Here is a 20471-nt window from a genome sequence, read left to right as displayed (position 1 = left end):
ATACAAAACTGGACATAAATAACATGGAGATAGAGAATATAAAGAATTTTATGACTGGATGTCGGTCTCAACAGAGAAAATTTTGTAATAAAAGCTTTCATTCATGGTCCAGACGTTAACCTCTCAAACAATCCAATGCAGTAAGTGTTGTAGTCTCCAATTTACAGATGATGAAAAAGAAGCTCAGAGAGATAAAGTAACTTGCATAGACACAACTTGTCTACAGTAGGGCTGGAATTTTAGTCTAGGGCTGACGGGCTCCAAATGCCGTGCTCTCCTCCCTTCCTTGTCCAGATGACAGGTAGAGTGTATTAGCTGTCTCTTGCTGCAATGACAAATTACTAGACTTAGTGGCTTAACCACACAAATGCATTATCTTAAGGGGCACCTGGGTGGCTCAGTTGGTCAAGCATCCAACTTCGGCTCAAGTCATGGTCTCATGGTTCACGAGTTCAAGCCCCACATTGGGCTCTCTGTTGTCAGCAAGGAAGCCTGCTTTGGATCCTCTGTCCCCTTCTCTCTGTGCCCCTCCCCTGCTCATGCTCTCTCTCTCTCTTTCTCTTTCTCTTATCTTTCTCAAAAAATAAATAAACTTGGGGCACCTGGGTGGCTCAGTTGGTTAAGTAACCAACTCTTGATTTCAGCTCAGTCATGATTTCACGGTTTCATGAGTTCAAGCCCCATATCAGGCTCTGTGAAGGCAGTGTGGAGCCTGCTTGGGATTTTCTCTCTCCCTCTCTCTCTCTCTCTCTCTACCCCTTCCCCACTCACACTGTACCTGTCTCTCTCAAAATAAATAAATAAATAACTTTAAAAAAAGAAAAAATTTTAATATATAAGTAATAAAACAAATGATTATCTTAGAGTTCTGTAGATTCTCTATAGAGAACCCCTGGGCTAAAATCCAGGTATCAGCAGTTCTTTTTTTTCTTTTCTTTTCTTTTTTTTTTTTTTTTTTTTGGCTTGAGGTGCAAATTGGTCTTCTTGGCTTTTCCAGCTTCTAGAGCCCACCTCCATTTCTTGGCTTGTGTCTTCCTTCCTCTGTCTTCAAAACTAACAACATTACTCTGACCATTTTCCCCGGCCGTGTCTTTCTCTCTCACCAAATTCGGGAAAGATTCTCTGATATTAAGGACTCATGTGATTAGATTGGACCCACTTGGATAATCCAAGATAATCTCCACATCTCAATGTTTATACCTCAGTCTTATCTGAAAAATCACTTTTGCCTTATGAGGTAACATATGCACATCCTGGAGATCAGGACATGGACACTTTGGTGGGGGGGCATTATCCTGCCAAGCACAGAGTGATGCTGCTGCCATTCTTGGACACTTGGTTTTGTGCCCAACAGCATGTTTGGGTAACACACCATTACAAAGGGGATTTTTTGTTGAATCAACAGTAATTAAATAAAGGGCAACACAGGAATTTTTAAAGGAATAGTGTTTCCTTTAAAACAGAAACGGTATGGTTGGAGTAAGCTGGAAGCATGGATGCCACTGCTAAAATTTGTTCTAAACACACTGCAAACATTCCTCTGCATCGTTAATCCCACTTAAATTTGACTCTATCATTGTCAAGATGAGCAGCTACATGGATTACCCAATGTAGGAGCCTGACCACAGAATATAGATGATGCCTAAGTCTGTAGTTTCAGTGCCCAAGTTTGTACTAATTCCCCAAATTCTAGAGTCAAATTCCTATTCTCTGCTTTAGTAGTCTGTCTAAAATATGCATGCCTTCAGACCACTGCCGGACTTCTTTTTATTTTATTTTATTTTATTTTATTTTATTTTATTTTATTTTATTATTTTATTTTATTTTTTGATGATGAGTAGCCATTACCTTAGCAGGCTGACATCCCTTTGTTCCAACAGTAAGCCATTTATAAAGTATGAATTTTACAGAAATTATATGAACCAATAGGTTTATGTGAGCATAAATGGAAAGTGCAGGCTATATGAAATTGTTAGAATCAGGGCAGCAAATGGTTTAGTTAAAGCTCAATATAATCCTTTATCATTTTATTTTTAAAGTCCTATCACTGATTCATCTGAAATGTGATAGACTGAGGATCTTATCGTAATGTGACAAAATTTAGAAATACAATTTTCTCTTTTTGGTTTCTTTTATTTTATAGAAAGAGAGAGGTGGCATTTTGTTATAGACCTTTCAAAGCAAGAAAATGATAACTCAGGAACATTAAAATTCACGTTCTTTGGGCAATAAGCCCTAAGCTTACTGAAGAACCTGCTGGTTTGCAGTCACTGAAATGATTTAATAGGGAGCCAGTCTCAAAGATTGTTGAGACAAGAAGTTAGGAGAGCCCTCAACTACAAGTGAAGGCGGTTGCTGTTGAAGCCTATCGTTTTCTCATTTAAGAAGCCTGATTTAGTGACCTGCACATATGATCACGGTGTGCATTCTCAAATGAATCTAGCAGTGAGAGTGGCTCCCAGGAAGAGTTCCACATGAATAAGCGCCTCAGGGGGAAAAGGCAAACAAAACAAACCTTGGGCACTTGCTTAAAAATGAAGGCCACATTCGGGCATGTGTGGTTGCCATTGACTTTAATGGGAACATCCTGTCTGTTTCTGGGATTCAGAACATAAAATCAGTGGGAAAAGTGTGAAATGGGGAAAAAAAGAAATAAAAGCATCCATTGGGCATTGTGTTTAAAGATGAGAAGAACTGTGTGTCATAAAGGGATGAGTTAAAATTCACATTTTGCCAGTGAAGACCATTGTTGTGTCTCAAAAAATTATTTAATACTGTTGCATTTGATTCCTGAAAAAGGAAGCAGGAGGAATAGGCACTGGTTTCAACACAATTTGCTAATTTCTGATTGACAAGAGGAAAGTTAGAAATTGCAGAAATGGCTGGGAAGACTCACCTCCATTCTGCAGACACACACACACACACACACACACACACACACACACAAGCGCATGCATGCGTGCAAACCAAGACCAACAAACAGGCATGGAAAGTATCTTACTGGCATCTTGTTTCTGGTATTGCTATAACTACGCACAAAACAAGTGATACATGAAATGGTAGCGACATCTGTTCAAGAACCTGTGGGGCTTTCCTCACAAAACAGTTGTAAAATCTTTTGGGGACAAAAATATTTCTACGTATCTGTGTAGATGCTTTCTTTTAAGGGAAACGCACACACACACACACACACACACACACACACACACACGAACAAGTGTTGAGCTGAAAAGACAAGAATAAGAAAAAGAAATGTCATCCATGTCTTAAAATGCTTCTTTAATTTTTCTCCTTTCAAACCAAGCTATGTGAATTGCCTCGAAGGTACCGATTTTTTTTTCTTTTCTTTTCTTTCCTCTTTTCTTAGAATCTCAAAACATGTAAATTGTCATAAAGCTAAAGTTTAAGATTCCCCTTGGTCAGACCGTAGTAACACACACTTGGATGCTGAGTGAGTTTGTTTTTATTTGGTAGGAAACATTTTCTGACCTTGGAAATGAAATTGTTCAGTTGTCTGTTTGTTTATGGCTGAAGCTGTATGGAGGGTTCTGGGTACTTGTGTTCTGGGTACTTTGAAATTCTCAAATCCACAGTGTGTGGGAAGTTATACAACTTGGGTTTAATCATCGTTCAGGATGTTCCTCATTAAGGAACCCAGATTTACCTCCTTCCCACGACTCCCCAACATTAGTTTACATTTATCACACAGCAGACTGTCCAGGCTGAGGGGGTGAACTGCAGACAGTAGGAGCTGAGCCTCTCGTTATCTATTTACCCTCTCAGTAGTAGACAATGTAGAACTTGTGCCTTGAGCAGGCTGCAAATGTCTCTCCAAATGAGTTATTCGACTTTTCCCTCATTCCAGTGTCCTTTAATATCAGGTAGCATTTTTATAATATAGTCTTAATTGTTTTAAACAACTGGCCTCTAGCAAGTACAATTTATTCAGTTGGAATGGTTGAAACATGGAGATTTTGTTGATTTTACCATCTTCTGGACAGATTTGGATGTGCAAAGTAACATGTCTTGGTGGACCATTAAATGTTAGCATTTGTTGGCAAAGCCATTCCATTATACATTGTTCTTTGAAATGACTGATGATTGAGTCTTGCTAAATGTAATGTGGCTATTTTGGACATTGCTGCATTATCCTATTTTTGTAGCCACTTTGCTGTGGAAAGTGAAGCACACCCATCTCACAGATGGAATTTTTTAATCTGCAAAGTATCCTTTCTGGGAAAGTGGTGGCTGATGAACTGGGGGTAGGGTGGCAGCTCCCCAGCTGAGCTCATGACAAGTGAGAGATGAGGCAGCCAGGGCCGGTGTTCCATTCATACCTGTGGGCGGATGCACCTGGTGGGCAGCCCCTGCCCATCTCTGCTTTCCTAAAAGTACTTAGCTTATCACTCTCTATAAATCACAGCCAAGCCCTCCGTCCTTTCCCTGTCCGTTCATCTTCCCAGTCCCAGCATCCCAGCCCCTCCCCTTGCTGCAGCATCCTGCATGCCACAGTCCCAGGCAAACCGTGCAGCTTGATTTTCCCTCTGGCCAGCAACCCCTGGTGGGTGAGGAATGAACTCTTCTTAGAACAACAGAGGGGAGATGAATAAATGAGCAAGACTTGGTACCCTTAGAATGTTGAGAAATGGAGAATTGAATCACCTTGTTTGGGAGCCGTTGGGTAATTCAAGTGACAAAATAAGTACCATAGCAATTCAATTTTAGCCCAATCTACACTTGTTACAGAAGCACTGAACAGAGCCTCAGAAGTCAACCCACAAGATAATAAATCCCTTGTCTAGAAAATGGAGATAATTGTATGAGCTTACCTCCAGTAATTATTGTGGGGGAATAATTAATAGAATGAGTATGGAGGAGGGTATAAGAGTGATCTGGAAATGGTAATATTGAAAAAAGTCATGCTGAAATTGGCTTAGGTGTGAAGGAAATAAAGTGATCTGGTCAAGAATGTGCACTGGGTTCAAATCCATGCTCTGCCACTTACTAGCTGTGTGACCTTTGAATAGGTTACTGAATTCCTCATGGGTAGGACCTACCTGCAGGGCTGTGGGAACACCTGAGGCCACTCAGGTAAATGGCCTGGTTTCATGACTATGGCAGGGTGATGCTCATCAAATGGTAGCTATTACTGTTTACAGAGAAGATAAATCGTCTTCATTGTCTTTTATAAATTAGCAAGAAGTCCTCTCCTATTTATAAGCAATTGTATTCAGGATTATCAATAAGATGTGGGTTGAAATTATCTCATCAGATAAATAAGGGAATATTGTTTGGAAGCCTTTAAGCATACCTTTGGAGGGAAGCAGCCACACAAGAATTCTGAAAATCCGTTCATGGCATTGAGTGAAAGAGCGCGCCGCCCTTCCAGCCTGCAGGACATTCTTTGAGTGACGACAGGCATTTTGAAAGTGCACAGAGACCTGCCCGACATGTTGGTAAAATCATCCAGGAGATTTTGCAAGAGCCAAAACACTGAACCTGCTCTCTGAGACCTGGCCTGCATCTCATATGTTGGATAGAAGAAAGCAGGTGTCACGGGGTCCTGGACTTGGTGTAGCAAGACATTTGGTTCTTGGTATTCAGGCAACAAGTATTCCAACGACAACTAGTAAAATGGGCTACAATTAGCCTATAAATGACTTTTTAAAGTTGTTTTTTAAATTTTTAAAAGTCATTTTTGGTTGTCATTTTGGGACCAGGGAGCCCTGGGGTTCTCATGTGTCTCATTCAGCAATATGACATTGCTGATTTAAATTTACAGGCACTAAAGAGCCTTCCACAATAGTTCATGTGGGAAGCAATTGATAAAAATTGGCATTCCTGACAATAATCCACATACTAATGGATCAGAAAAAAGAATAGTTATTTAACTTTTTTTTTATTTTAAAAAAGGTGCTCCTGAGTGGCTCAGTCACTTAAGCGCCTGGCTCTTGATTTTGGCTCAGGTCATGATCTTGCAGTTTATGAGATTGAGCCCCGCATTGGGCTCTGCACTGACAGTGCGGAAGCCCCTTCAGATTTTCTCTCACCCTCTCCCTCTGCCCCTCCCCGCTCGTATGCCCATGCACCCTCTCTCTCCCTCTCTCAAAAATAGACATTTAAAAAAAAATTATTAAAAAAAAAAAGAATAGGTGTTCATTTGTTCAAAATTGTTGAATATACAAAGACCTGTAAGTTCATTAGTGCTCCCCTCCACTCCCCCCCACCAAAGTAGTTGGGCTATCTGGAAAGATCAGGCATGGACTGCTCTTTATAGCTTTGCAGTGAGTGGGCCTCATGCCTCACCCAGTACATGCATATGTAAGGCAGGACTCCAGAGCTCAGGTTCATGTAACAAGCCCATGAGAATGTGCACACCCACAGGACTTTTCCCAGGCTAGTCACCTGGGAAGGCTGTCCAGCACAACCCAGCATTGCAGGACTTAGAAGGACCTCAGAGATTACCCAAGTGATTTTAAATGAGAGCCAAATCCCTCTGCAGGTTTCTTTTGGGGGAGGGGAATTGTCCAAATCTGGGTCTTTTGAGGCTCAATTTAATTTTTGAAAGCAACCAAACTTCACTCAAAGCCAGATCTAGTGAATAAGGTAAATGGTCAGGATGGACAAATGAAAACTAAGGTGGGGCCATAAAATGACAAAACTGGTTGGCTCTAATGACCCACAAAGTGGTTCTGAGAGATTAATTCCAAAAGCTCCTAAAGAAACATCAGCTCCTCACATTACTACTGTGGTCACAACCTCTCTGAGGGAGGTGAAAAAGCTCATGTCAGATCTAAAAATATTCATGCTTTTTGGCCCAGAAATTCAATTTCTAGGAATCTATCATAAGGAAGTTATTGAGATGGTATGCAAAAATTTAACTATTTGAAATCTGGATGCAGTGTTAATAATCACTTAAATTTGGGAGTGTCCTAAGTGTCCAACAGTAGGGATTGGCTGAATATAGAAGGACCTCTAAAGTCAATATACTGAGCAGTCACGCAAAATAATGCTACTGAAGTGTTTTTATGGCTATGGAAAAGTGCTCACATTCAATGAAAAGAGCAGGTTATAAAATGGTGTGAAGATACGATCCAGGTGAAAGTTTGTACATATGGGAAAGGGATAGAAAAGTAAAGGGAAAGACATTAGACCAAGTAGTAAATGGTGGATGGGCCTGTGAATATTTTCACACTGTTTTTGCTTGTACCTCTTATGATTTTCCCATAATGAAAATTATTTTTATAATAAAAATATAATCAAAAGAAACATCACAGAAAGGAAAAGGAGGTTCTACTGTCCTTAAGGAGGAATTATGATGGACCTATTTTAGTTTGTTAGAGTTCTCGTAGCAAAATACCACAAACTGAGTGGTTTAATCAGCAGAAATATATCTTGTCACAGTTCTGGAGGCTGGGAGTCCAGAGTCAAGGTGCTGGCAGTTTTGGTTCCCTCTGAGGGTGTGAGGGAGAATCTGTTCCAAGGCCTCTCCATAGCATCTGGCAGTTTGCTGGCAATCGGTGACGTCCCTTGGCTTCTGTTCTATCACTTCAATCTCTGCCTTCCTCTCCACAGGCTGTTCTCCCCGTGTGTGTGTGTGTGTGTGTGTGTGTGTGTGTGTGTGTGTGTGTGTCTACATCCTAAGTTCCCCTTATTATAAGGACATTAGACATATTGGATCTGGGCCCATTCTATTCCAGTAGGACTTCATCTTACTTAGATCTGCAATGTCCCTGTTTTCAAATACGGCCACATCTGAGGTATTGGGGGTTAGGACTTCAACATATAGATTTGGGGAGTAGTGGGGGGGACACAATTCAACCAGCAATAGTACCCCAATGAAATAGCCACACTGCTTCTACCCAACTGAAAGTACTGCTTACCTGCCATGTCAGCCTGTGCCAGCTGCTGTATACATAGTACGAGCGTGGGCCAAGACCAGGAGTTGGGGGGGGGGGGGGAGGGACACCGACATCCCTGCTCAATTTTCCTGGAAACCTAAAACTACTCTTAAAAAAATTAAGTCTATTAATTTAAAAATGAAAACCAAAAAATATGTTACAAATAATGAAATTTGCAAGGGATCACACAGTCAGCTACCCAAAAGGGGCCTTTGGCAGATAAAAGTTTGGGAAACTGCAAGAGTTAGCCCTTTTTCAAAGGTAGTTGAGAGAATACAGATGACCAAAGTGTGACCCAGTGGGATCTCCAGGATTCAAACAACCCTGGCCGCTCACACCTATCTCAGACTCAACAAAGCCCTTCTAATGGAGCTTTAAGGGGGTGGGGAATGGGGGAGGGGAAGGAGAACCAAATTCTTATTCAAAGAAATAACAATTTGGAACGTGCACAAGAGTGTCAACAAGTTATGTAGATCTTATCAGCATCGCATTTTTGGTGCCTCCCAGCTATCCAGCGAGGCTCAGCCAGCCTGTCAACACCCTTCAGCATCCCACGCAAGACGGGCATATCAACACCTCGGGAGGCTCTGCTGTGGCCAGGCCTGCCTCCCCAGGGCCCCAAAGAGTGCACGTTTTCTCTCTCCTCACAGAATACCATCGTACCATCCCCTTTGTATGCATGAGTGTCTTGGGCCCATTTCTCTGCTCACATCCTGTGACTTGGTTGGGGATAGCTATAAAATGGAACAATACCTTTATGCTAACTTTGGAAAGAGTACCTAACTTGGGAAAATCTGATGTTGCATTGTCTGAAGGAAGGGAATGTGTAGTTTCAGTAATGTGAGGAGAAAATGTTATTATAGTCAAAATATAATGCATTATATTTATATATGTATTTATATATGTGTATATATATATTTATATGTCAAACTATAATAGGCTTATACTAGGTGCTTCTACATTTGCAGATAAAAACTTTGTGATTTTACAAAATTATGGATGGGGGCTAAGGCATGAAACTTGGGAGATTCTCCTCCCCACCTCCTCCCACTTCGCCACAGAAATAAGGCCCTCATAGCATACAATTGCTTCGCGATAATACAGCCTTTCAAATGTAATTTTGCTAAATGATGCAAAAAAAGCATTTATTTAGACCAGTGAAAATGATAGTCTTTACTATACATCTCAGCCTTCTTTTACAATTACCTGTTTATTAATATTAAAGTCAATGAATGGATCTCCTTGTTTGTGTGTTTGTTTTCACTTTTAGGCAGCTTTAAGTGCCTTGAAACAATTTTCTGAACAAGGACTGGACCCAATGGAAGGGGCAATGAATATTGAAAAAGGTTCTCTTGAAAAGTGAGTAAATCTTCTGCTATATTCTTACATTTCTAATTTTGCAATTGTGCAAAAAAAATAAGATATAGGTAACAATAAGGTAAAAAAACACCCTCAAGACAATAATATCTGTATCTTACAAAATTATTCATATTACAGTTAAATGTAAATAAATGAGAAACGATATATATATATGGTCATTTTCATTTCCTCTAGTACATATGTGAAAGTTTTAATCTACTAATTGATCATTTTTTTCTCCATTTCAATGCCTTTGTTGGAAATATTTCTGTGAGTTTTATTGACTATAGAGACTTGCACAACTTTTAAAATACTGTTTTTACTTCATACTGTTGAGGTTTCTTCTGTCTAAACCTTTTCTGACATACAAACTTGCTCTCACACTCCTGCTAAGTTGTGGGCACAAGAGAGAGAAAAGACAAAGAAGTCCAGAAGAGGTATCCCCTCCCCTTGACCGCATTTTGTTTTCCACGTTGTTCTAGAAACACAAGCACCCATTGCCACAAAAGTGTAGCTCCCAAGGACTGCAAAGGCAAGAATGTAGCTGTAGCAAGAATTTCTGAACTCGAGTGCATAGTTTTTTTTTATGATATCGAATGTCAGGTCTCACCTGAGCGACTGAATTTTAGGTCTCTCCAGAGGCCCAATTTATACTAAAGAAATTGAAAGCAATTGCATTTACATAGAGGAATCCGAATTCTTTCCAAGCCCTAAAAATTGCAGGTGAGATTTCAAAACGCCCATAGGAGATAACGTTTTTTAGAATGAAAACAAACCGATAACCCAGGAAGTGAAAAACAGATACATTGATCCTCCGGTTAAATAAGCATAGCCCCAAAACAGCATTTGGTCATTAATATGTAAGAGGTGAGAGCGTGAGAAGAAAGCATTTGGTAAACAGACACGGTATTTTCTGTTGTCTATAGATTGGCAACCATTTATAAGCTAATTTAATCAAAACCATTTCCACATGATCTCATCAGTAGACTATCTGAACATAAATATTGTTGTTTCACTTTAAAATGTCACTTTTGTGGTGACCTTTGAATCCTGTGTGCCATCTGCTAATAAACATGTCTGAAGACGTGCAACCCTGGACCTTCAGCTCTTGTTAATGTATTAATCTTCCAGACAAGCCCAGCATCTGGGAGAGAAAGCGGACAATAACCAGACACACCCGGGCTCCATCGCTCAGGACTGCAAGAAATCAAAGTCGGTCATCTAGCAGCTCCCAGAACCACGGCTGCCACCACATCCTTATAAACCTGTCAGCACGCATGAGGGTGTCTGTGTTCAAGGAAATGAATGACTAATACCATTATTTGAGTCTTATGTGAAGACAACACTATTCTAACACAAGAGATAATATACATAGTACTGTTTATTCAACTGGGGAAAAATAAAACTTTGAGCATTTCCCTCGGAACTTGAGATCAGATCATAACTCACTTGCCCGGAGGCAGGAGAAATCTGATCCTGCTACTGGAGCTTGAAATAACAATTAATGAAAAGTGTTAGAAACAGAGGTAAAAATTTTAAATGATTAATAGAGAAATTGGGTTTGGTTCCGTTGTTATGATTGTTTTGTCGTGGAGCTTGTGTTCAGTTATATTCTCTCTCTCTCTCTCTCTCTCTCTCTCTCTCTCTCTCTCTTGTTTTAAATAATGCTTGACGATTCAAAGATTAACCAATGATGTGCTGTGGAATGTGATGGTCGTTGTCTTCATATAGAGTCACACCGTTTCTCTTTTTATGCGGATATTTATAATCTTCATCCTGTATCAATACGAATGACTTTGAGGTGCACGCCTCAAAGATGTATGCAAACAAACAAGGTTTAAATCAGGTCAGATATTTTATTTACCATATGAAATCGTGTTAGGAACAACTAGTTTCAATATACTCCAGGAATTAAAAAACAAAAACCAGAAAAAAAACAGTTGTGGGTTTTGAGCTCCATAATACTATTAGCCACTAAGGAGGCGTCTTGCCTCCACTGACCATTTCTCCAGATTCCACGTTCTGTTGTGGAAGTCGCACCCACCCTCATCCGTGTGTCATAGCCACTCACTGTTTGCATTGAGAGCATTTTTAATAACTGCCTCTGGACTTGGGACAGTGAGTAGGATCAAAATAAATAATGTACATGGCGGGGAAGGGAAAGCCTGTCGGAGGAGCCGTAAGAGTCTTGCCAGCTTGTAGCCAGCCACGCTCTGGACCAGCATGTTGGAATCCAGCGTGTACCGAATGCAGTAAAAAAATTGGTCGGTTTCTGTGTGAAGTGTTGTCATTGTTGTTCTTTCGTTCCCTGGCTCTCATCTCTTAAACATCACCTCGGTGAGACCCATCCCAAAGGCCGCCACCCAGCCCAGTCATCCTGCGCCACGGTGGCTTTAGAGGGTGTCCCGGCTCCTGCGCCACCAGCTGTATCTGTGAAACTGCAGAGCGGCCTCCTGGGTGACGAGGAGCCGGGTTCCTGACCAGCCAACGTCATCTCATTGTTCAGCCTTTCTCCTTATTGATTCACAGACGTTGTGCAATGAGAAAACACTATATGGCCTAACTGCTCGACCCAACGTGACAATAGGAATATGATTATGTAAGATTTCATAAGCAAAACCACCACAAACCATGATCTGGCTGACTCACACGCGACTGGAGGATAAACAAACAGCAACATAAGGAAATAACTCGAAGGTTGTTTTTAATGATTCCCATGTGGGGAAGTCCGCCAGTGTTGGGAGGGCCGGTGCCCTCGGAGGAAATAGGTTTCGTTACATAAAGCTGGGTCCTGGTGGAGATCGGCGCATTTGTAAAGTTGGGGTTCACAAGGTAAGCCAAGCTGAACGATACGTCCTGCTGCCTCGCGCCAGGGTGCGGAGAGCCCTGAATCATTGCCTTCGAAGGGGACAGGCTGTTTCTTCTGCTCTGCCTTTTACCACCTGAGGCTTAGGCCCTCAGCTGGGTGGGGAACAGGCCCGTACGCAGCACCACTTCGGGCAGGGGCTTTAAAGTGGATCTTCAGTTTACCAAACACAATAAACACGGGCTACCTCCTGCAGCCCACGGTCAGAACAACACCAAGGCCGTCAGGGCTGTAGGGGAGTGATGAGCCCAGGGAACAAACGAGCTAATCAGTTCTCACAACCCAAATATCTGAAACATTTAACTCTTGAGCTCTCTGACGTGAGCCATCCTCATGGCTGAGGTATCCCTGACACAGCAGAGCCGTGGTGGTGGGCGCAGGAGAGGTACGTTCGCAGAGCACCTCAAGTTTAGTGGGGGGATGTTTATTTCAAAATTCCATCCCACCTACCTGCCTGAAGAGCCCAGGAAAGCCTCCAGATGTTTGGCCCAGAACCGCAGCCCTGCCTGGGAACCCTTTGGGTTTTCTTTGGGTTAGATTAGCAATGCAAATGTTGGGTGGCCTGCAGCCCCCTGCAGGAACCCGCTAGGATGCTCCGAGCTCCTTCCAAAGCGCAGTGTTATAGATCATTGGAGGGGAAGCCATTAAGTAGATTTATTGAAAGAATGTTTCTTCGGCACAAGGAGATCTTTTTGATGAAAAATGGAACTCATTATTCTTTAAAGGACACAGATTGACTTATCTCCTTTATCAATTACAGTGTCTGCTTTCAGCTTTTCTCAATCAGCGATGGGCTTTGTAGTCACTTCCCAGCGCGGAGGCCAATGTGCTTTATGAAAAAGGTTTGTTTTTACATTTTAATTGGAAATATAATATTGCACTTTGGAACTCTGACCATCCCTTTCCAGCACAACTTGCCAAAGGTCGATGGTGAGACACCACCAATCAGGCTGTGACAAGGGTATTATTCCTCCCTTCCTGGGGTGATGTATCTGGGTTCTTCTGGCATTCTTCTCCCCAGCAGACATTCTCTGCAGTGAGTTCTGTTGTTGCTGTTGATGGCTTCAACCAAATTCCTGCACCACAAAATAAAAATAGATGAATGGAAAACTTAATGTATTATACAGAAGTTTTCAGAACTCCTAGTGACCTTGCAGATGTGGCCCAGACCAATTGGTTGGTGTTTATTCCCACTGCAGGTGAGTTATCACTGCAGCTACCTGGTATGTTCTGTACCTTTTAATGTCCAAAGGCTACTTGTCATCATTGTGGCCAAGGATGATAGAAAACCTACCAGTTTTGGGCATCTGGGTGACTCGACTTTGGATCAGGTCATGATCCCACAGTTGATGGGTTCGTGCCCAAGTTGGGCTCTCTGGTGTCAGTGTGGAACCTGCTTCGGATATTCTGTTCCCCTCTCTCTGTCCCTCCCCCACTTGTGCATGCTCTCTCTCTCTCTCTCAAAAAAAAAAAAAAATTTAAAAAATTTAAGAGGGGCGCCTGGGTGGCACGGTCGGTTAAGCGTCCGACTTCAGCCAGGTCACGATCTCGCGGTCCGTGAGTTCGAGCCCCGCGTCAGGCTCTGGGCTGATGGCTCAGAGCCTGGAGCCTGTTTCCGATTCTGTGTCTCCCTCTCTCTCTGCCCCTCCCCCGTTCATGCTCTGTCTCTCTCTGTCCCAAAAAATAAATAAACGTTGAAAAAAAAATTTTTTTTTAAATTTAAGAAAGAAAGAAAGAAAAAGAAAGGAAGAAAACCTAACAGTTTTGCACACAGAGCTAAGAAGTCATTAGTGGCAAAATCATATATGAATTTGTCTTCGAGTTTCCCCTAACTTACCCCACTGTGATACAGGTACGATAAATGTATAAATGTATAAATGATACATTGAATACATGCAAAAATGGATAAATGAATAAGGCACCAAAGGGATAGATAAGCCTGTTAAAGAAAGAAATTTTAAATCTCACTGCTTAACATGACACAGAGCTAGTCACTCGTGATAATATATGGCATTCCCATTGATAATATTATAGTACCTTCAGCCCCAGAGGGACTGTGGCATTTCTTTCCCTTTTTTAATATTTTTATTTTTTTAATGTTTATTTATTTTGAGAGAGAGAGAGCACGAGCCAGGGAGGAGCAGAGAGAGAGAGGGAGAGAGAGAATCCCAAGTAGCCCCGTGCCGCCAGTGCAGAGACTGATGCGGGGCTCCATCTGCTGAACCATGAGATCGTGACCTGAGCCAAAATCAAGATTCTGATGCTTAACAGACTGAGCCACCCAGGTGCCCTGACTGTGGCATTTCTTAATTCAAAGCGTGGTGAGTCCACAAAACCCCTCATTTCAGAGGACTTTGGACCCATGGAGACCCACTATCCTGCCCCCCCCTTCCCATTTCTGCATTTATATCCCTTCCCTAAACTAGCAGATTTAATTCCAATCCCCACTCCCAGATACGTTCCTGCATTTCCATAATCACAGATATGTGTCTTATGAGGAGGGACCTTGTAATATATGGTTCAAAGCAAAGACTTTCCTAGATTCGGTCAAACCCACTGTCTGTTTCTGTCAGACAGCACCTGAGTTCAGTCTCACCTTTGCCAAGACTCAGGTAAAAATCATCTCGCTGAGGAAGCTCTCCTCTGTGCTCTAACCTCTTAACATAACTAAAAGCTCTTTTGGAGTCCCAGCGTGCTCTGATGTATGCTGGGAATGCAGAAAATAAATAAACAAATGAAACTACTTCCCCCTAAAGGACCCACATTCTAGCTGGAGGAAAAGACTGACAAGGAAATGAGCACAGAGCGGGGAGCATTTTGTTCTCACAACCATCACACTGGAGCTAGTTGCTCACCTGCTTGTCCCCGATGGTCTCTCACTCCTTCCTGTGCTCATCTCACATGCTTTGGGCAGCGTGCTGTATTCAGGTGACACTGTCAAAAGCTATCGTCTGCTTTCACTCTAGTAGCATATCTTATCTCACCTCCACCTCCCACGGCCACTGACAGCCCCACCCTCAGCCCCACCCCCAGCTTCAAATATGCATACACAGATGAAGAAGCTTTTTAAGTCCCCCTGCACTTAGGAGGCAGACCACCTGAACTGACTCCTCATCGTGTCTCCTGGCCTGGTAGGACTGCCCACTTTAATATGTAAATATTTACTGAATAGAGGAATGACCCTAAAAACCCTGCCATGATGGATTTGCCAGTCTAACTGGATCAGCAGTACCCTGGATGCATGGACAGAGAAGTCTGGCCTATTAGATGGACTCTCCTGCCTGGGAGGAAACTTCTAGTTCCACTTCTGTTAATATGTGGCCTCATTGAAGTCATTTAACATCTCCAAGTTTCAGCTTTTCATCCAAAGCAATAGGGGTGAGAATATGCAAGAGTCTGTGGCCTATTTTTTTTAAGTTTATTTCTTTATTTTGGGAGAGACAGAGACAGCGCAAGTGGGGGGGGGGGGAGAGGGGGAGAGAGAAAATCCCAAGCAGTCTCCACACTGCCAGTGCAGAGTCCGATGTGGGGCTCAAACCCACAAAGCCACAAGATCATGACCAGAGCCGAATCGACGGGTCGGATGCTTAACCAACTGAGCCACACGGGTGCCTCTGGACAATTTTTTAAAGTGCACAAGTTGTGAAAATAAATACAATCTTTCAATCAGAGTCAGTGGGTATTACAGAAAGAGCTGTGGCCTAGGAGTCAAGCATCTAGAGATCTGGTTCAGCCACAGATATGACCCTGGCAAGGGATTTAGACTTCCTGAGCCTCAGTTTCCACATCTATAAAATGATGTCCCCTAAGACATTACAGCTCTAAATTTATATTATTATTCATACCTCTATTACTAGTGGTATGCTTATATTCAAATTTGGTGTCTAATGTGTGGATTTTTTATCAAACATCTGTAAGCAAAATACCACTCAATCAATTTGAATGATTTGAATCAATCTGTTGCTTGTACGTTGTAGAAACCTACTCAAACCAGCAATGGGAAACTTGTTTTAGAGGTACAGGGGTGTTTCACAGAACCTAAAGACAGAAATGCAGACACAAACTGGAGCCAGGAAGTAGAAACTATGGGGAAACCAGGAAGTGCTCTTTCTCCCTGTCTCTCAATTCCCCTCCTCTCTCTGAATGTCTGAATCATCTCTCCTCACATTAGCTCCTGCTTCTCAAGTACCCATATCAGAGAACGTGGCTATCAATAGAACCCGAGTTTACAGCCATCTGACGAAACAATGAATCTCTCTTTTGATTTCATTCCTCAAATCATAGGAAGGAACCCATGACTGCACCACCTTGAACCAGGTGTTCATTCACCTCTGACCCACAATGTACAAATATGGCTGCCCTTCTTTACCCTTATGGAGCAGGGTAAGGTGGTCATCGGAGAAGAATCACTGTTTAGTGAGACAAACTAAGATATCTGCCTTGACTACTTCCCAGGGGGCAAGGCTCGTTATAATCATGTGCTAGTTCTGACTTTCAATGTAAACAATGAAGCTTAAGTAACTAACCGTCTCCCAAATGTCATAGATTGGTCTCAGGTTTGTGAAGGTTGTGCTGTTTTGTTTGGTTTTGTTTAATCCTTTTGTGTCTTCAGTTTCAAGGGTCTGATGAACCACAAAGCTGTCCTGAATGAGTCATAAAACTACCTAGGAGAAAAAGTAAAAAGTTTCCAGGGATCCCAATTAGTATATTTTTAAAAGCCTCCTTTCCTTCAGCACACATAACAAGAAATTTCAGCAGTAGATTGGTCAACCGTCCTCAGGGATTTCTATAAAACCAGAAGACCAGAGGCCATTTCCCAGTTTTTGTTATCCTGAGAGGATTTTAACTGTAAAGGAATTTCTGATTTTTACAACGGAGGTGGGTAGAGATGGAAACAATCTTGGTCTGATTTTCTTTCAAACTTTACTCATAAATTTTCAAGGGAGCCCAAAGAAGAGAGATTTGGTTAGTTGAGTGAGTGGAAGGAGGCAGAAAATAGGGTCAGAAATTTGAATTCAGAAGTGAAGTAGGTGAGAAAGCCACGCTGCATTGGAAAAGAATAAGGAAATGGGAAGTTCTGGAGAAGACATTTGTGACCAAAACAGACTATTTTCCCTGCAGGTAAGTCTTTAAATGCCTGCCCCTTTGCCTGAGGAATGAGCAGTCAAAATCTCCTGTTTCCCCTTGAACCTGCCCCTAAATCTTCTACATGAGTAGTAATTTTCCAGAAAGGTGTTTAGTCACTGGTCCTTCCTCATCCTCTGAATGAAGAGGAAGGAACTAGATCTCTCACCAACTCAAGATGATTACTGAGCTACAGGAAAAGCCCAGGCCTATGAACTCCAAGGAGAATTTGGCTCATTGGTTATCCCTGGTATTAGAAAAGGTCAGAACCTCTGTTTTTGCTTGGAACCAGAGTCACTTCCACAGTCATCACAACATAATGTGCAACAGTTATTTGAGGGCTCAGGTACATGACAGCCACTGCCTCTGTCTTAGAAGAGACCACTAGCCTGAACAGGTCTGACTAAACGTATCTTGCCTTCTGGTTTCTAACCTTAACCAAATTCCAACCTATTAATCAATTAGCAGATATGGAGTTAGTCTTGTGGGGAACCAACTGAAGCTTAAAAGTTCTCTACCTTCAAAAGCTTCCAATCCAATTGGGAAGATGAGATGGCAACGAGATACTGAGAGAAAAATGCAAGAAAACAGATACAGACACACTTCATTAGGAACTGACTTCAGCTTCTGCTGCTCCCACAATGCTTACAGGAAGCATCGTGAGGAAATTCAGGCTAACAACCCAGATTTCAATATTATCAAGAATGTCTACCTTGGATTCCTGCTCCCTTTGGTCTGGTGATCTGGGCTGGCCAACCTATAACTAAGGTGATGTGGGAATCCATTTTGTATGTTTCCTTTTTCTGTGGTGAATCCCTGAGATAGATGAGGCTTTATGAACTACCATCCCCCCTACAACCACTACCTTCACCACCAACAACCTTCCTAACTACTGATTTATAATCTTGAGCCACATTTTACCAAGAAAGGAGTGCTGGGTTTGATTAAGAATCAGGACTCGGGGATCAGACTGCCTACACTCAACTCTTGGCTTTTCCACTAACTCCTTATATATATTTAGGTAAGTTACCTTAACTTTTCCAAGCCTCACCTTCTTCAGCTATAAAGGATGACAGTGTTGTTACGTGGACCAAATAGATTAATTTCATGAGTCAATACATGTAAAGTGTTTTGAGCTATATGTGGCACAGAAAAAGTACTCAATAAACATGAGTTATTATTGACCAAGAGCCAATCAATGAATGAATCAGTAATTATTGATCAACTCCTGCGTGCCAGACACTATGAGTGCTGAGAAGAGAAAGAGGCCAAGATGAGCAAGGCATAGCCCTGTTTTGCATCATGAGATTTTGGTTTCTTAAAGACAGCTATAAAACATGCACACAAAGAAATGTTACCCTAGACTGAATAGCCTCAGAGACCTGGGGCTAGGAGCATCTACAGGACGCCCCTATGGACTACTCCGACAATAGGATCACCTTTGAGATGTCTTCTCTACAAAGTCAAATATCTGTGTCTCCTAACGCCTCTTGGGACTTGTTGGTGAGAATGACCCACAGGTCAGAGAATGATTTCTGACAAAGGGATTACACATTCCCCACACACCTCATGATGCACCTCTTTCTCTAGACTCCTCAGGGAACCAGGAGAAGATGGCGGAAGAAGTCTACCAGTGACCTAGAAAGGTACACACAGCCCCAGAAGTCAGGGAAACCAAGGCTGGTAAGTTGACTTTGAAATGTTAGACCAAACCTGGGCTTGGCTTCTGTTGGTTTAAGTTTCTGGAAGGTAAGGAGAAAAAAACTGTAAATAACCCTGTCCCTCCTGGCCAGTATGGGAAAAGCAGCTTATTCCTTCTGTTCTATCTGGTTATAAGTATACCAGCACTACCATGGTCCTTTTATATCTTTTCTTCGTATATCACCCGAGAAAGAGAAGAGGCACAGGAAGTCTCATATGGTGGATAATAAAAGTTATTTACAATGGAGTTGAGGTAATAAGGGTCTGAATGAGGGCAGTAGCAGTAGGGAGGGAGAACAGGAAGCATAAAGAAGGTAGATTCAATAGGCTTTAATCACCAAATGGATGGAAGGGGAAAGGGGAGGAGTTTCATCCAGGCTGACTCCAGGGCCCTGGCCTAGGAAACTGGGTAAATGTCAGTAATGTTCACTAAAATAGGGAATACAGGAAAAGAGCAAGTTGTTAATGAAGTCAGTCCTAGACTTGTTGAGTCTCATATGCCTGCAGGACACCCAGAGAAAGATCTTCAACTGGTAACTGAAAATGTACCAAACATCAGGAGAGACATTTAAGTGGAAGAGATGTTTCTGAAGAATAAGCATATGGGTGGTAATTAGTGGTATGTAAATTAACAAGATCCTCCAGAGAGAGCCTGTAGAATAAGAGCAAAGGTCAAGGCAAAGCCTTGGGAAGTAGAAGTAGGCTGAGACAGAAAAGCTCATCCAGAAGTCTGAGAAAGAATGGAAGTCACAAGAAAAGGATGGCCAGGGGAGAATGGGATGGGCAAAAGTATCGGTTGCCACAGCGAGGAAGTGAGGGAGCAGGAACAGACAGCAAAAAGCCCTTAAGATCTGGCATCAGGAGGTCACGGGTGACCTTGGACAGACTGGGTCAGGGAGGAAGAGAAGGAGGACGCAGGAAGGGCAGCCTCATTTTCCTTTTGAAGGGCTAGACAGCTTCTCAAGCAAAAGCCTGAGTCTATTGTCTTCTGAATACTTCGCATACTATTACACTAGATACAAGGACAGTAAATTGGTACATCTTTTCTAGAGAACAATTTGGCAATGTGTATCCAATACTTAGTGAAGAAAGAATGCTGTTGTCAGCAATCTCCGCCCACTCGCCATGCAGAGATGGTGTCTGCTTGGGCATTGTCAGTGCAGTAAAAGGAGGCAGTACCAATGGGAGCTTGCAAACTAGTAGGTCTCATTCAGATCAGTGCGATCTCCAGTGACCTGTCACTAGGGAGTGTGCTGGCTACCTCTGAAGATAGAGCAACTGCCACTGGGCATTGGGTGCCCACTCTGTAGATGCTGCCCCACAGAGGTGCTCCCTGTCGGAAGCTCCTCCCCACCTTGGCAGTAAGCTGTCTGTTGTTCTGGTAGGCTCGTGGTCTTCTCTCTGCCTGCTTTTGTTTGCCTTCTGAGGATAGGGCTTCTGCTTCAAAGGAAGAGCCAGGAAGCAGAGGGCATTGGTTTGATCTTCATTGGTAGTTGGCCTTGTGTGGGGTTCCTTGGTAA

At 42.4% G+C, this 20471-nt stretch overlaps 1 protein-coding gene and 1 long non-coding RNA gene across 14 annotated transcripts in view; one reads left to right on the top strand and one right to left on the bottom strand.

Moving 5' to 3' along the window:
- Nucleotides 1–11541, top strand: part of STAU2 (staufen double-stranded RNA binding protein 2) — a 311608-nt gene extending 300067 nt beyond the window's left edge. For all 13 annotated transcript variants that reach the window (XM_023248481.2, XM_023248479.2, XM_023248480.2 and 10 more), the window contains 2 exons: nucleotides 9172–9260; nucleotides 10392–11541. In XM_023248481.2, the coding sequence (XP_023104249.1) occupies nucleotides 9172–9260; nucleotides 10392–10485 (183 nt within the window). In that variant the 3' untranslated portion in view covers nucleotides 10486–11541. The remainder of the gene's footprint in view (nucleotides 1–9171; nucleotides 9261–10391) is intronic.
- Nucleotides 10843–15079, bottom strand: LOC109496042. Its single transcript, XR_002151833.2, has 2 exons — nucleotides 14982–15079; nucleotides 10843–13202 (listed from the first exon to the last, which is right to left on the bottom strand). It is a non-coding gene; the product is annotated as an uncharacterized LOC109496042 (long non-coding RNA).
- Nucleotides 15080–20471: the final 5392 nt, after the last annotated feature.

This window comes from Felis catus, chromosome F2 (genome assembly GCF_018350175.1).
Source record: "Felis catus isolate Fca126 chromosome F2, F.catus_Fca126_mat1.0, whole genome shotgun sequence".
Classification (NCBI taxonomy): domain Eukaryota; kingdom Metazoa; phylum Chordata; class Mammalia; order Carnivora; family Felidae; genus Felis; species Felis catus.
Note: the sequence above shows the minus strand (reverse complement) of the source record. Positions and strands in the feature narration are given on the sequence as shown.